General features: G+C 39.4%; 1 protein-coding gene across 1 annotated transcript in view; it reads left to right on the top strand.

Annotated features, from left to right (window-relative positions):
- LOC124776157 (Down syndrome cell adhesion molecule-like protein Dscam2) overlaps positions 1–14,953 on the top strand; it is a 111,552-nt gene that overhangs the window by 62,099 nt on the left and 34,500 nt on the right. Inside the window, exons 6-7 of the mRNA XM_047250997.1 lie at positions 10,171–10,356; positions 13,565–13,858. Of these exons, the coding sequence (XP_047106953.1) occupies positions 10,171–10,356; positions 13,565–13,858 (480 nt within the window). The remainder of the gene's footprint in view (positions 1–10,170; positions 10,357–13,564; positions 13,859–14,953) is intronic.

Genomic DNA, 14,953 nt, shown 5'->3' with positions numbered 1-14,953 from the left:
CCTTCAGTATATCCTCTCTTCCCTTTACCCACCAGGCCTCAACCTCTGCTAATTTCGAGTTGCCGGCGCTCATACCTCACCTGTCATTCAACAACATCTTTGCCTCTGTACTTCCACCTTGACTGACGTCTCTGCCCAAACTCCTTGCCTTTACAAATGTCTGCTTGTTTCTGTGTACGTGCGGATGGATATGTGTGTGTGTGCGAGTGTATACCTGTCCTTTTTTCCCCCTAAGGTAAGTCTTTCCACTCCCGGGATTGGAATGACCTCTTTCCGTCTCCTTCCCTCTTTCCTGACGAAGTAACCGTTGGTTGTGAAAGCTTGAATTTTGTGTGTATGTTTGTGTTTGTTTGTGTGTCCATTGACGTGCCAGCACTTTCGTTTGGTAAGTCACATCATCTTTGGTGGAATCACTGTTGAAAATAGCATAATTTTTTGGGGCAACTCACCTGCCAGCAGAAGTTGCATTACTGTCCAAAAAAGAATTATATGTATCATAGGAAATGCAACTACTAAAGTTCATGCAAGCCACTATTTAAGAACCTACAAGTTCCTTCATTACTGTGTTTATACATTTTGGAAGTTACATGTTTTGTTAATAACATAATGTACAATGAACACCAACTAGTGCAATACTTAACACAAAAAGGAACTATGCATAGACAAGATGGGCCCCGACTAGCAGGAAAAAAAATTTTACAAGTTACTAGACCATGTTAAGACACATAAAAAATTAAGGAATTTTCTTAAACTATACAGAAACTAGTGAAGCTACCTGCTTTCTAAAATCTGGGTGAGTGCCTGTAGAATACTTCAGTAACATAATCAGTGTTCATGTGTGTCATGTGAATTGTAAATATTTTCTAATCTTCAAATTTGTGCAAATTGTACAAATGCAAAAGCTGCAAACTATAGTCATGGGCATACCACAAAAAATATAAATATTACTCTACTTTTATAAGTATTTAGAGTGATTATTGCTAATTCATAAGAAAAGTGCCATAATGTAATGTAAATTTGTTTACTTATGCAAATCAACACACACTGATGTAAACATGCTTTTTAACTAGAAAACTAATGTAAGTTCTTGTGAAGAGCATGTAGACATTAACCTGTATACATTTACTTACAATTATGTAAACTTATTCATGTTGTAGTAGATAAGAAATTTGTAATCATCACATAAATTCACACCATCTCACCTCATCATCTCACAAAAATTGACTTGTCCAATATCAGTTTGTAACTACACACATCAAATAAAGTTTTGCGTCACCCCAGTTATCAGAACTCCTGAAGATAGATGTTGACTGTAGATATTGTTTCACAGACCCAGTCCCTTTGACTGTTCAGAGATGTCACTAAACCCACCCAAAGATGTTAACAACCATGCATGATCAGCATCTATTAGATGGAGGGGTCCAGCAGCTGATCAGTTCCAGTCATTCCACCAGGAAGGAGGTCATTGCTCGTGTTGTCTGTAGTTCAACCATACTTAGACAGTCAGTACCATGGTTCGATCATGTCCGCATTGTTACTTCGTGCCAGGAAGGGCTCTCAACAAGGGAAGTGTCCAGGTGTCTCGGAGTGAACGAAAGCATTGTTGCTCAGACATGGAGGAGGTACAGAGAGACAGGAACTGCCAATGACATGCCTTGCTGAGGCCACCCAAGAGCTACTACCGCAATGAATGACCACTACCTATGGATTATGGCTCAGAGGAACCCTGACGGCAACACCACCATGTTGAATAATGCTTTTTGTGCAGCCATAGGATGTCATGTTATGACTCAAACTTTGCATAATAGACTGCATGATGGGCAACTCCACTCCCGACCCATGGTGAGGTCTATCTTTGCAACTACGACGCAACACAGTGCGGTGCAGATAGGCCCAACAACAGGCCGAGTGGACCACTCAAGGTTGGCATCACATTGGCTTCACCGATGAGTGTTGCATATGCCTTCAACCAGACAATCATCAGAGGCATGTTTGGAGGCAACCCGGTCAGGCTGAATGCCTTAGACACACTTTCCAGCAAGGTGGAGGTTCCCTGTTGTTTTGGGTGGCATTATGGGGGCCAACGTGTGCCGCTGATGGTCATGGGAGGCGGCGTAATGGCTGTACGATACGTGAATTCCATCCTCCGACCGATAGTTCACCCCATCATGCAAATCTTGTGACTGTCTTCCTTCAGGATAATGACATTGCTCGACTAGAGTGGCCAGCATGTTCTCCAGACATGAACCCTATCGAAATGCCTGGAATAGATTGAAAAGGGCTGTTTGTGAAAGACATGACCCACTAACCTCTCTGAGGGATCTACGCCGAATCGCTGTTGAGAAGTGGGATAATCTGGACCGACAATGACTTGATGTGGATAATATGCCATGATGAATGCAGGCATGCATCAGTGCAAGAGGATGTGCTACTGGGTATCAGAGGTACCAGTGTGTACAGCAATCTTGACCACCACCTCTGAAGGTATTGCAGTATGGTGGTATAACATGTAATGTGTCATTTTCACAAGCAGTAAAAAGGCCAGAAATGATGATTATGTTGATTTCTTTTCCAATTTTCTGTACAGGTTCCAGAACTCTTGGAACCGAGGTGATGCAAAACTGTTTTTGATGTTTGTATGGTACAAAAATGATGAAACAGAACAACAAATTAATGAGTCAATCATTTATACCACTGTGGGACATGACGGTCACTGTGTTCATGGAAAAATATTTGTGGTTGTCTACATAACCATGATTATACCCAGGTATGCAGCTCTTCATCTAAAGCAAATTGAAAACCACAAATGTCTTTCTTCAGAGCTCTACAAATATGGAAATCACTTGGGGAGATATCAGGACTATGTGAAGGATGTGTAAGGACTTCCCAGCAAAACCCCTGCAGCATTGTCAAAAGAATCTTGGCAATATATGGATGGGCATTATCCCACAACAGAACAATGCCATCCATCAATATTCCTGAGCATTTGGACTTGATGGAGTGTTTCAATTTTGGCAAAGTGTTCATGTACGATTGTGCATTAATTGTGGCATGGTGTTCCAGAAAATCAACAAGCAGTGGGCACTTGAAGTCAAATAAAAAGGTCATTATGACTTTCTTGATACTGGCATGCCTGTTGTTTCAACTGCATTGTAGCAGTTCTACTAAGAGTCCTTATGCATTCTTCATACTGTCCTGATCTCTCCCCAAATTTTTGGAGCCTTGAAGAAAGATATTCATGGCCACACATTAGCTTTGGGTAAGCATGACTGGGTACAATCATATTTCCTTAGGCAACCGCCAGAAGTTTTTCATGAACACATTGATAGTCCTTTATTTATTTATTATCTGCTCAGAACACATAATTTTAAATGTATGGCATTGTTAACAATGTATCAGTTTTTGACATTTACAAAGTACAAATATTTTACAATATGCTACACTTACTTAACTTATTTCTAGTACAGGACTATTTCTTATGTTGTTGTTCATATTAAATCTGAGTTATATGGGCGGGTTTTAATAAGCCACTGCTTGAGTCACATTATAAAAGTATTTCTGACACACATTAACTTCATTTGCTAACAAATTATGAGAGACAACTCCTTTGACATAAGGGCTTTTTGCTGTTAAAATTAATCTTCTGTTAATCATGTGAGACTCTTTTTTATATCGTGGTTGTGAATTTCCATGTTCTCTTGGTGACCTAAGTATCATCTTTCACTAGCGTAATGATTTACAGCATACAGATAGCATTGTGGTTGTTGTGGTCTTCAATCTGAACACTGGTTTGATGCATCTCTCCATGCTACTCTATCCTGTGCAAGCCTATTCATCTCCAAATAACTATTACAACTTAAGTCATTCTGAATCTGCTTATCGTATTCATCTCTTGGTCACCCCCAGTGGCTTTTGTGTCCTCCCCCCCCCCCCCCCCCCCCACCACCACCACCACACGTCCTTCCAGTACTAAATTGGTAATCCCTTGATGTCTCAGAATGTGCCCTATCAACCAATCTCTTCTTCTAGTCAGGTTGTGCCACAAATTTCTTTTCTTCCTAATTATATTCAGTACCTCCTCATTAGTTATATGGCATAAGTTGTGAGAGTATTGAATCTAGTGAATACCGGTAGACTTTTGCAAGATGTTCCTTGTTTTACTTTTGCTATGATCTTCAGGACCCTCTTTTGCATTATGAAAACCCTTTTCATATTAGTGTGGCAAGTCCCATGCCAAAGTACTATTCCATAAAACAAGAAATGGCATACTAATCCAAAATATACAGTACTTTCTGAACCAATTTTTGACAGAATTTCATCAATCACAATATTTTGCCTATTTGGACCACACGTTTTAAAGTGTGTAATGTTTATTACACACCATGGACCTTGCTGTTGGTGGGGAGGCTTGCGTGCCTCAGTGATACAGATGGCCGTACCGTAGGTGCAACCACAATGGAGGGGTATCTGTTGAGGGGCCAGACAAACGTGTGGTTCCTGAAGAGGGGCAGCAGCCTTTTCAGAAGTTGCAGGGGCAACAGTCTGGGTGATTGACTGATCTGGCCTTGTAACACTAACCAAAACGGCCTTGTTGTGCTGGTACTGCGAATGGCTGAAAGCAAGGGGAAACTACAGCCATAATTTTTCCCGAGGGCATGCAGCTTTACTGTATGGTTAAATGATGATGGCGTCCTCTTGGGTAAAATATTCCGGAGGTAAAATAGTCCCCCATTCGGATCTCCGGGTGGGAACTACTCAAGAGGACGTTGTTATGAGGAGAAAGAAAACTGGCATTCTACGGATTGGAGTGTGGAATGTCAGATCCCTTAATCGAGCAGGTAGGTTAGAAAATTTAAAAAGGAAAATGGATAGGTTAAAGATAGATATAGTGGGAATTAGTGAAGTTTGGTGGCAGGAGGAACAAGACTTTTGGTGAGGTGAATACAGGGTTATAAATACAAAATCAAATAGGGGTAATGCAGGAGTAGGTTTAATAATGAATGAAAAAAATAGGCATGCGGGTAAGCTACTACAAACAGCATAATGAACACATTATTGTGGCCAAGATAGACACAAAGCCCACGCCTACTACAGTAGTACAAGTTTATATGCCAACTAGCTCTGCAGATGATGAAGAAATTGATGAAATGTATGATGAGATAAAAGAAATTATTAGATAGTGAAGGGAGACGAAAATTTAATAGTCATGGGTGACTGGAATTCGAGTGTAGGAAAAGGGAGAGAAGGAAACATAGTAGGTGAATATGGATTGGGGGTAAGAAATGAAAGAGGAAGCCGTCTGGTAGAATTTTGCACAGAGCGTAACTTAATCATAGCTAACACTTGGTTCAAGAATCATAAAAGAAGGTTGTATATATGGAAGAATCCCAGAGGTACTAAAAGGTATCAGATAGATTATATAATGGTAAGACAGAGATTTAGGAACCAGGTTTTAAATTGTAGGACATTTCCAGGGGCAGATGTGGACTCTGACCACAATCTATTGGTTATGAACTGCAGATTAAAATTGAAGAAACTGCAAAAAGGTGGGAATTTAAGGAGATGGGACCTGGATAAACTGAAAGAACCAGAGGTTGTACAGAGTTTCAGGGAGAGCATAAGGGAACAATTGACAGCAGTGGGGGAAAGAAGTACAGCAGAAGAAGAATGGGTAGCTCTGAGGGATGAAGTAGTGAAGGCAGCAGAGGATCAAGTAGGTAAAATGACGAGGGCTAGTAGAAATCCTTGGGTAACAAAAGAAATATTGAATTTAATTGATGAAAGGAGAAAATATAAAAATGCAGTAAATGAAGCAGGCAAAAAGGAATACAAACGTCTCAAAAATGAGATCGACAGGAAGTGCAAACTGGCTAAGCAGGATGGCTAGAGGACAAATGTAAGGATGTAGAGGCTTTTCTCACTAGGGGTAAGATAGATACTGCCTACAGGAAAATTAAAGAGACCTTTGGAGAGAAGAGAACCACTTGTCTGAATATCAGATGGAAACCCAGTTCTAACCAAAGAAGGGAAAGCAGAAAGGTGGAAGGAGTATATAGAGGTTCTATACAAGGGCGATGTACTTGAGGAAAATAGTATAGAAATGGAAGAGAATGTAGATGAAGAGGAAATGGGAGATACGATACTGCGTGAAGAGTTTGACAGAGCACTGAAAGACCTGAGCCTAAACAAGGCCCCGAGAGTAGACAACATTCGATTAGAACTACTGACGGCCTTGGGAGAGCCAGTCCTGACAAAACTCTACCATCTGGTGAGCAAGATGTATGAGACAGGCAAAGTACCCTCAGACTTCAAGAAGAATATAATAATTCCAATCCCAAAGAAAGCAGGTGTTGACAGATGTGAAAATTACCGAACTATCAGTTTAATAAGTCACAGCTGCAAAATACTAACACGAATTCTTTACAGACGAATGGAAAAACTGGTAGAAGCCGACATCGGGGAAGATCAGTTTGGATTCCGTAGAAATATTGGAACACGTGAGGCAATACTGACCTTACGACTTATCTTAGAAGAAAGATTAAGGAAAGGCAAACTTACGTTTCTAGCATTTGTAGACTTAGAGAAAGCTTTTGACAATGTTGACTGGAACACTCTCTTTCAAATTCTAAAGGTGGCAGGGGTAAAATACACGGAGCGAAAGGCTAGTTACAATTTGTACAGAAACCAGATGGCAGTTATAAGAGTCGAGGGACATGAAAGGGAAGCAGTGGTTGGGAAGGGAGTAAGACAGGGTTGTAGCCTCTCCCCGATGTTGTTCAATCTGTATATTGAGCAAGCAGTAAAGGAAACAAAAGAAAAATTCAGAGTAGGTATTAAAATCCATGGAGAAGAAATAAAAACTTTGAGGTTTACGGATGACATTGTAATTCTGTCAGAGACAGCAAAGGACTTGGAAGAGCAGTTGAACGGAATGGACAGTGTCTTGAAAGGAGGATATAAGATGAACATCAGCAAAAGCAAAATGAGGATAATGGAATGTAGTCGAATTAAGTCGGGTGATGCTGAGGGAATTAGAATAGGAAATGAGACACTTAAAGTAGTAAAGGAGTTTTGCTATTTGGGGAGCAAAATAACTGATGATGGTCGAAGTAGAGAAGATATAATGGCAATGGCAAGGAAAGCATTTCTGAAGAAGAGAAATTTGTTAACATCGAGTATAGATTTAAGTGTCAGGAAGTCGTTTCTGAAAGTATTTGTATTGAGTGTAGCCATGTATAGAAGTGAAACATGGACGATAAATAGTTTGGACAGGAAGAGAATAGAAGCTTTCAAAATGTGGTGCTACAGAAGAATGCTGAAGATTAGATGAGTAGATCACATAACTAATGAGGAGGTATTGAATGGAATTGGGGAGAAGAGGAGTTTGTGGCACAACTTGACGAGAAGAAGAGACCGGTTGGTAGGACATGTTCTGAGGCCTCAAGGGATCACAAATTTAGTATTGGAGGGCAGCGTGGAGGGTAAAAATCATAGAGGGAGACCAAGAGATGAATACACTAAGCAGATTCAGAAGGATGTAGGTTGCAGTAGGTACTGGGAGATGAAACTTGCACAGGATAGGGTAGCATGGAGAGCTGCATCAAACCAGTCTCAGGAGTGAAGACCACAACAACAACAACAACATGTTTTCTTTTAAGTTGTCTCTTTCAAAGTGAGTTCTAGCTCTTTCAGTGAAGTTTTGAAGGCTAAGCTTGCTGGCTGCACAACATAGTATTCATCTTCTTCAATTTGGCTAAGCTCACTAGTTGCACAACAGACGCCAGATGTGGCATCGGTATATATAATGATCAAATGTTTGCTATCTAGAGAACTTTGGATATAATTTACATAGCATGTAAATAAGAGTGGAACTCAAATAGAGCCAAAATGTATATTTCATATTCTTGACTGTCTTCCCTCCAGTATTTCTCCATTACCATGTATGATTTTTGTACACTTTTGTATAGCTTTTAAAAATATTTCCAGCAACTGCATGAGTTTTCCAGTGGCACTACTCATCACAAATTTTGATAAGAGCATGTTGTGATTTACTTATCAAAATCTTTTGAGAGGTCCAAGATCATACTGCACAATGGGATAAATGTGTGGTGTTGATAGGTCGTATCGACCACAATTAACTCCATCTTTGTACTCTCATTGCTCTGCCGAGCCTCCGTGTTACTTTTTAGTTCTGTTCTGTATCCCAAGCTGTGTACACCTTTATGACTAACTACGAAATATATCTCTATGTGGAATTTAATGGGGATAGTTATTGCATTCGACCGATAATCATATCCCTTTCCTATACTGATGACCCTGCGTCTTCCGCACTAGGTGTTGTAAATCAACAGGTTATGTGCATGATGCCATGTCTACCTCACCCAGTGCTTTGTTTGAAGATTTGGAGGCCCAACTACAACAACCAGGCCACTCCAATCCTTCACCAATGGCCAGCTGTCCACTAATCGACAGTGATTTGTGATCTCCAACCAAGTTAAACTCAAACTTTGTTGTTCTACAATGGTCGAGTGCCACACTGTTAACTCAAACAGTGGACTCAGGTTTCATGTCGCTGAACACTTATTTTGCCAACCGCACTCAACACTTGCTCCCACGTTATGTTCAGGGTTGATTCTGTTAGACAACCTCTGCACTCACCCTACGTCGGCCCCTTTAAAGTACTCCAGTGAGGTGAGACAACGTTCAACATTATGGTTAAAGATCGTCCTCAAACTGTTTCATTGCACTGGCTCAAACCTGCTTTCGTGGTCTTCAACGCCCCTCTGCCGTCTCAGCCGGATCCTCCTGACGACTTTTCCGCTGTGGAGCCTGAAAATACTTTTTGTCTCATCCCACGGTGGTGTTTTCTCCAACCCATGATTCATCATCACCATTTGCAGGTTTTCCAGCCACGTTGCCATCCACCCCATGTGTGGGTTTTGCCGCCACTCCACCGACTGCGGAGACTCGCTCTCCCACATTCAATCTGTAATCTGTGCTGCAACATGCCACCACATCGCATGGATGACATGTCGATCATCACATTCTACGACCGTGTGCTCGTGCTGCTAACAGACACCACAGCCTCGCCCTCCAACAGGTAGTTAAATGTCAGTGTAGTGTATAGCCTGTCCCTCCCCCGCGAGTGTGACCCAGCAGAAATTCGAGCGTTCATCTCCTCGGATGGCTTGATCTGCATTCTGGGCAGGCCTACACCATGCTGCAGGCCATTCCAAACGCCTGCTCTCAGGCCGGCCGACTCACTGTCCGTCCCCACCAGTTGACTGACTATGAAGTGGACCTGCCACCAATCACTCCGCAATCCGCCTCGACCGAGACGGAAGTCCCAGTCGTGCGCCTACCACCTCGCATGGCTACTACCGATGCCAACACACACATGACCTCCACTAAAGCCTCACAGGAGGGGGGGGGGGGGCGTTGATAGGTCATATTGCCCACAATTAACACCATCTTTGAACTCTTATTGCTCTGCTGAGCCTCCATGTTAGTTTTTAGTTTTGTTTTGTATCCCAAGCTGTGTACAAGTTTATGACTAACTATGAAATATATCTCTATGTGGAATTTAATAGGAATAGTTATTGCATTTGACTGATAATCGTACCGAGCGAGGTGGCGCAGTGGTTAGACACTGGACTCACATTCGGGAGGACGACGGTTCAATCCCGCGTCCGGCCATCCAGATTTAGGTTTTCCGTGATTTCCCTAAATCGCTCCAGGCAAATGCCGGGATGGTTCCTTTCAAAGGGCACGGCCGACTTCCTTCCCCGTCCTTCCCTAATCCGATGAGACCGATGACCTCGCTGTCTGGTCTCCTTCCCCAAAAACAACCAACAACTGATAATCGTATCCTGTTTCCATAAACGCATTAACACTAATGGCAATTACTTTTGAAAATATAACAGTTCATTAACTTTTTTCCATCTGTCTTGTTTCATTTGATTGTCCATTATGTTTTTCTTCATGAATGAACTTGTCATTTTGGAACATGATATATTCATTTAAATGGGTGCAGTTAGTCTTAAAAATATATTTTGCTACTTGATAAAATTTTAGTCCTTTAACTTCAAAATGTGTCTTCATCATCTACAAATAAAAATGAAACATCCTAGAAGTACCATTACCAAATGTATGTGAATATTTCCTCTCTAGGGTTTTATTTGCACCTCAAAAGGGAATTTGGAGAATGGGAAAAAATAGTATTAACAGCAGATGATATGAGTTATTTATTGAGTAATCTTCAATGTGGGACCAGATACTATTTGTATTTGCAAACCTTCAACCAACTGGGGCAAAGTTCACCTACACCCACAATCGTGACACGCACTCAAGGCTCAGGTAAAGTATCGTACTGTGCTATTTATGTTTGTTATTGATAAGTCGTAATTTTAAGTATTCCTTATTTTCTAAGAAGTGAAATGTATAAGTGCATTGACAATAGTTTCATTGTGTTTTTTGTCCTTGAGTGTGATCTTCAAAGTTACAGAAACAATGTGCTTCAGTGGAAGGATTGCACTATATTGCAAGCAGTAATGCTGAAAGCGGTTCGTATCACATTCACAGAACAGTGAACATTATTGGTTGTCAGTTTTGGCAATTTTAATTTCTCCAAGGTTCTCTTAATGTTATTTCTACTTACTCTAAAAATGATCCTTAAAGTGAAAGTGTATGTAATGCAGATAAAGAAAATCTGCTCACCAAGCATGAGCAAAATTTGGTGAATGGGCATAGCAGAGAATATATACTGGCAAAATGCATTATCCTAATGCAGAGCATCCAATGCAAGGCACTAGGGTCTATTTTACCACACTAGCTGCCATGATTCTCCCTCCTAATATATTCTCCCCAATATCTTGTCAGTGGGGAATCATTCCACAACATGTACATAGCCTCAGTTATGCCAATGTTTTCAGTAATCGTTTTCCTTCTTTTATCATTTACTTACATTTTTCTTTCTATCTATTTGGTTATTTTGTCTTCCCTCCCCATCTGCATTTTTCCCTTTGCTTACTCCTCTCTTTCAGGCTCATGTATGACATATTTTATTTCTGCTAACCTCCAACTTTTATACTACCTTCTCTGCCACTTTCAAGTCCTTTGCTCTGTAAATCTTATTTGGTATGAATAATCCAATTATTATGTTTCCCAAGTAGTTTTTGTATGGATAGAAGAGTGGATGAGATGTAGCAGTGTCACAGAATACTTTCCTAGGTAGTGAAGGTGATGATATGTGTGAGTCTTACTTCATTTTCCAACTTTCTATCACAATTAGGCACTAAGTCCACTTTCATCAGTACCCGCATAAACAGTGTATCTGTTTTCAGAAACTTTCACTTTTTGATAATTAAACATTTACCTCTGGTATAAGATGTACCTGGGATCAGTTAATCCAATAACAGAGTGCATACTACAAGTGTGATACAGACTGATATGACTGCCTACAGCAAGACTACCTAGAGCAAGATTCTGTTCCAGTGTATGAAAAAGGGCTTACCATACCATACAAATTTTGACGCGTATGTTAATTTAAATAAAGGAGATTAAAATTTTCTTGAGAGATGAAGCTATAATCAGAGAAGCAAATCCAGATTAAAGAGTATGCACTGTTTTTGTTTCACTCTGTATAAAGATGTGTATGTGTGAGATGCGTTTCCATGTGTGTGTGTGTCTGTCTATATTTTCTAATGAGGAAGAAGTTCTTTTGGCTGAAAGTTTTATTTGCTTAACAGTCTTTTTGTTGTGCCTCTCTGTGACTCAACATCTCTGCCATATGATGAGCAGCAATCCATCTTTTTTATAATATTGTCGAAAGATGATTAATGGTAGGGAGTAACATTTGTCTACTGCTGTTGCATTCACGTGCTTAGGCAGATCATTAGTCAAGAGGTCAATCATGAAGCCCTTCTTCTTATCATGGACACAATACAAGCTTAATCTCAAGTTTGCAGCATTGCATTCTCTAGAAATATTGCCATTGACCTGACTATGCAATTTAATATTTTTGTATTTTATTAAATTATTGAAGCCTTGATGTTACTAGAAAACTGATAGAGGGGAGCTTGTATTCCATTACTGCTTTAAACATATGAGGAAAATACAACCTTGTCTTTCCACAGGCTGTTTATTACAATTTACTGTATGCATCATGTAATTTGTTTTTGAAACTGTTCAAAAAGTCTTGGTGTTTCTCTAATTATGCAAATTCCTTATGAAGGAAAATTGCTAAAATATATATGATTAAAAAGGAAGTTAAAACATACTTCATAAGTCCATACTACAAAATTAAACATCCCATGCTGTTTGGCCATGATATGAATACCCATCATGTGGTTGCTACTGGGAAGACTAGGAGGCATGCCCTGCCGATGCATTAGGACAATCACTAAGAAAGGAGCACTGAGGGAAGAAGAGTACCGACACCTTCCTGCAGTGCAGGCACCATTACCTATATTTTACACTTATACGAAAGCAGAGGTAACACACACAAAAATATGATTACCACTTGGAGAAAAATATCTTCTAACCAATGTCAACATTGTCCAGCACTGACACCACTAGTAGAAAGTCTCTTTCTGTTGTGGACCAATAGTAGAGGCCTCTTAGAGTATGGGTTCGTAATGGAAGAGGACAGCTACAACACCCCACCACATTACAATACCTGATCACATTGTAACTCTTTTTATAAGAAAATCATGTGCTCAAGATCTATATGGCATAATATTAATACATTGTCATTCCCCTGAGTTCAACATCTCACTCATTGTATTGGGGAAATAGGGTGCTGAGTCAGTTCTCTAAATGGATAAGGAGAACGGCATGTGGCATAATAACAAGTTTATGACCTTGGAACCACTTTTTCAGACGTACTGAAGAGAGTGCAAGAAGCATAGCACAGTGAAATCTTCTTGGCCTTACACCCATGTGGCCGCGTTCAAATTCCATGAAGTTTTGAGGAGTATCATTCTCGTCATCTTTGCCAGAAGATGATCAGGTTGACACTCATTAAAACATCATGGAATTTTAAAGAAGCCACCAAAATGTAAGCCTGAGAAGATTTCGTCAGCAGTACACGCTGGGATAGCCTACATGCAGACATAGCAGCATGTTTGTTGTCCTGCAGTTATCGATAGGTATCCATACTGTGTGCAGTGATAGTGTATAGAGATGTGAAGAAACAGATAAAGATTTACATTGTAAGTTAATCTGTGCAAATTATACAGGAACAAAAGTACATTGTACAGTAGAGATCAACCAAATGAGTCAATGCAGTTGGTAAGACACTGACTTCTTGTTTGAAAGAATTGAATTTGCTCTGTCTGGCCACCCTGATTAGCTTTTCGTAAATCATTTCAGGCAATTGCAGATATGGTCCATAGTTCCTATTTCAAGACGACAGCCAACCACCTGTCCTATCCTCATAAGAATATCCTTACATATTCATTTTATTTGTATTTTTGAAACTAGTTCTTTTCCTTGTATTTTGTTGACAAATCCTGTAACATTGTCAGATGATCTCTGGATTAGTTAATGATTAAATAATTTTCAGCTCCAGTGGCTCCAAGCAGTGCAGATTTGATAAAAGTAAACTCTACCTCAATATCTTTGAACTTGAGTTCTTGGAGTGATGGTGGATGTCCAATAACATCACTTGTTGTGGAGTATAAACAAAAGAAAGCAATAGCATGGACACTTGTTTCAAATAATATCAAAGTAGGAAAACCAGAATTCTTGGTGCTGGACCTGGATCCAGAAACCTGGTATACATTACGCATTACAGCTCATAATAGTGCTGGATCAACTGCAAAGGAATACAACTTTGTAACACTTACATATGGAGGAGGTACGTAGACATTTAGTTCTCGCATACATGTTAGCTTCTGTGCTAAATTTTCACATGAATTATGAATGAATGTGGCAGCAATGCGTATTTAGATGTAACCAGTAGCATTAAAACATGTATTATATGTTGAAAAACAATACCTAAATTTACAATGTAGTGTTAAAACATTTATTGTATGTTGAAAAACAATACCTAAATTTACAATGTAGCATTAAAACATTTATCATATGTTGAAAAACAATACCTAAATTTACAATGTGATGTTGCTACTCCAGTTGTTACATATTTGGCACATGAGCTATAAAATTTAGCCTGCAGTCAAGAACAAAGCTGCAGGAGAAAACACACACACATTTGCTATATATGAATGTAGCATGAAAATATAGATACTGACTGCAAAGCTTTCCAACACAGAAATTTCATCTTTGATAGCCAAAATCAATTTTACTAAATCTGGTGTTCTTTCCTGCTGAACTGTTGCTGCTGAACATAAAAAAAGAGAAATAATTTGACTAATTTAATTCATATTTTTATGTGATGCTTTAATAAATGTTTGGACGGAGATAGGCTACATATTTTTAAATATATATGGTGTATGTAATATATAAATTGGAAACATCATTAGTAAAAATCTTAAAAAGTTCTTGACTGATTGACTTCACATTTTTGCAAAGTACTCTAATAAATATTTACATGGAAATAGGCAATATATTTTCCCATGTGCTGGACAGTCATATGACTGGATTTACAGTGATGTGCCAACCACAGCCAGCACCTGTGGCTGAAAACGAGGAAGTGCCCCTTCAGTTTTGTAAAGGAGTGAGTCAGTTTACTACCATTTGGTAAAGATGACAAAAAGAAAACCCATGTTACGTCACAATTATTTATTATGTATCTGCTCTTATATCGGGCTTTTTTCACCACAATTTTTCATGATGTTGCATATTAATTTATAGGATGATGACAAATATAACATCTGTTAACTGTTTTTTAACATAAAATAATAAAAATGTTATCTTCTTATTTGTAAATAGCAAAATGCTTCTTGGTATTTTTTTCATGTTTTTACTGTAGTGTGTTTGCCATGTGTCTAGA

Source organism: Schistocerca piceifrons, chromosome 2 (assembly GCF_021461385.2).
Source record: "Schistocerca piceifrons isolate TAMUIC-IGC-003096 chromosome 2, iqSchPice1.1, whole genome shotgun sequence".
NCBI lineage: Eukaryota > Metazoa > Arthropoda > Insecta > Orthoptera > Acrididae > Schistocerca > Schistocerca piceifrons.
The sequence above is the reverse complement of the archived record's forward strand: the minus strand, read 5'-3'. Positions and strand labels throughout refer to the sequence as shown.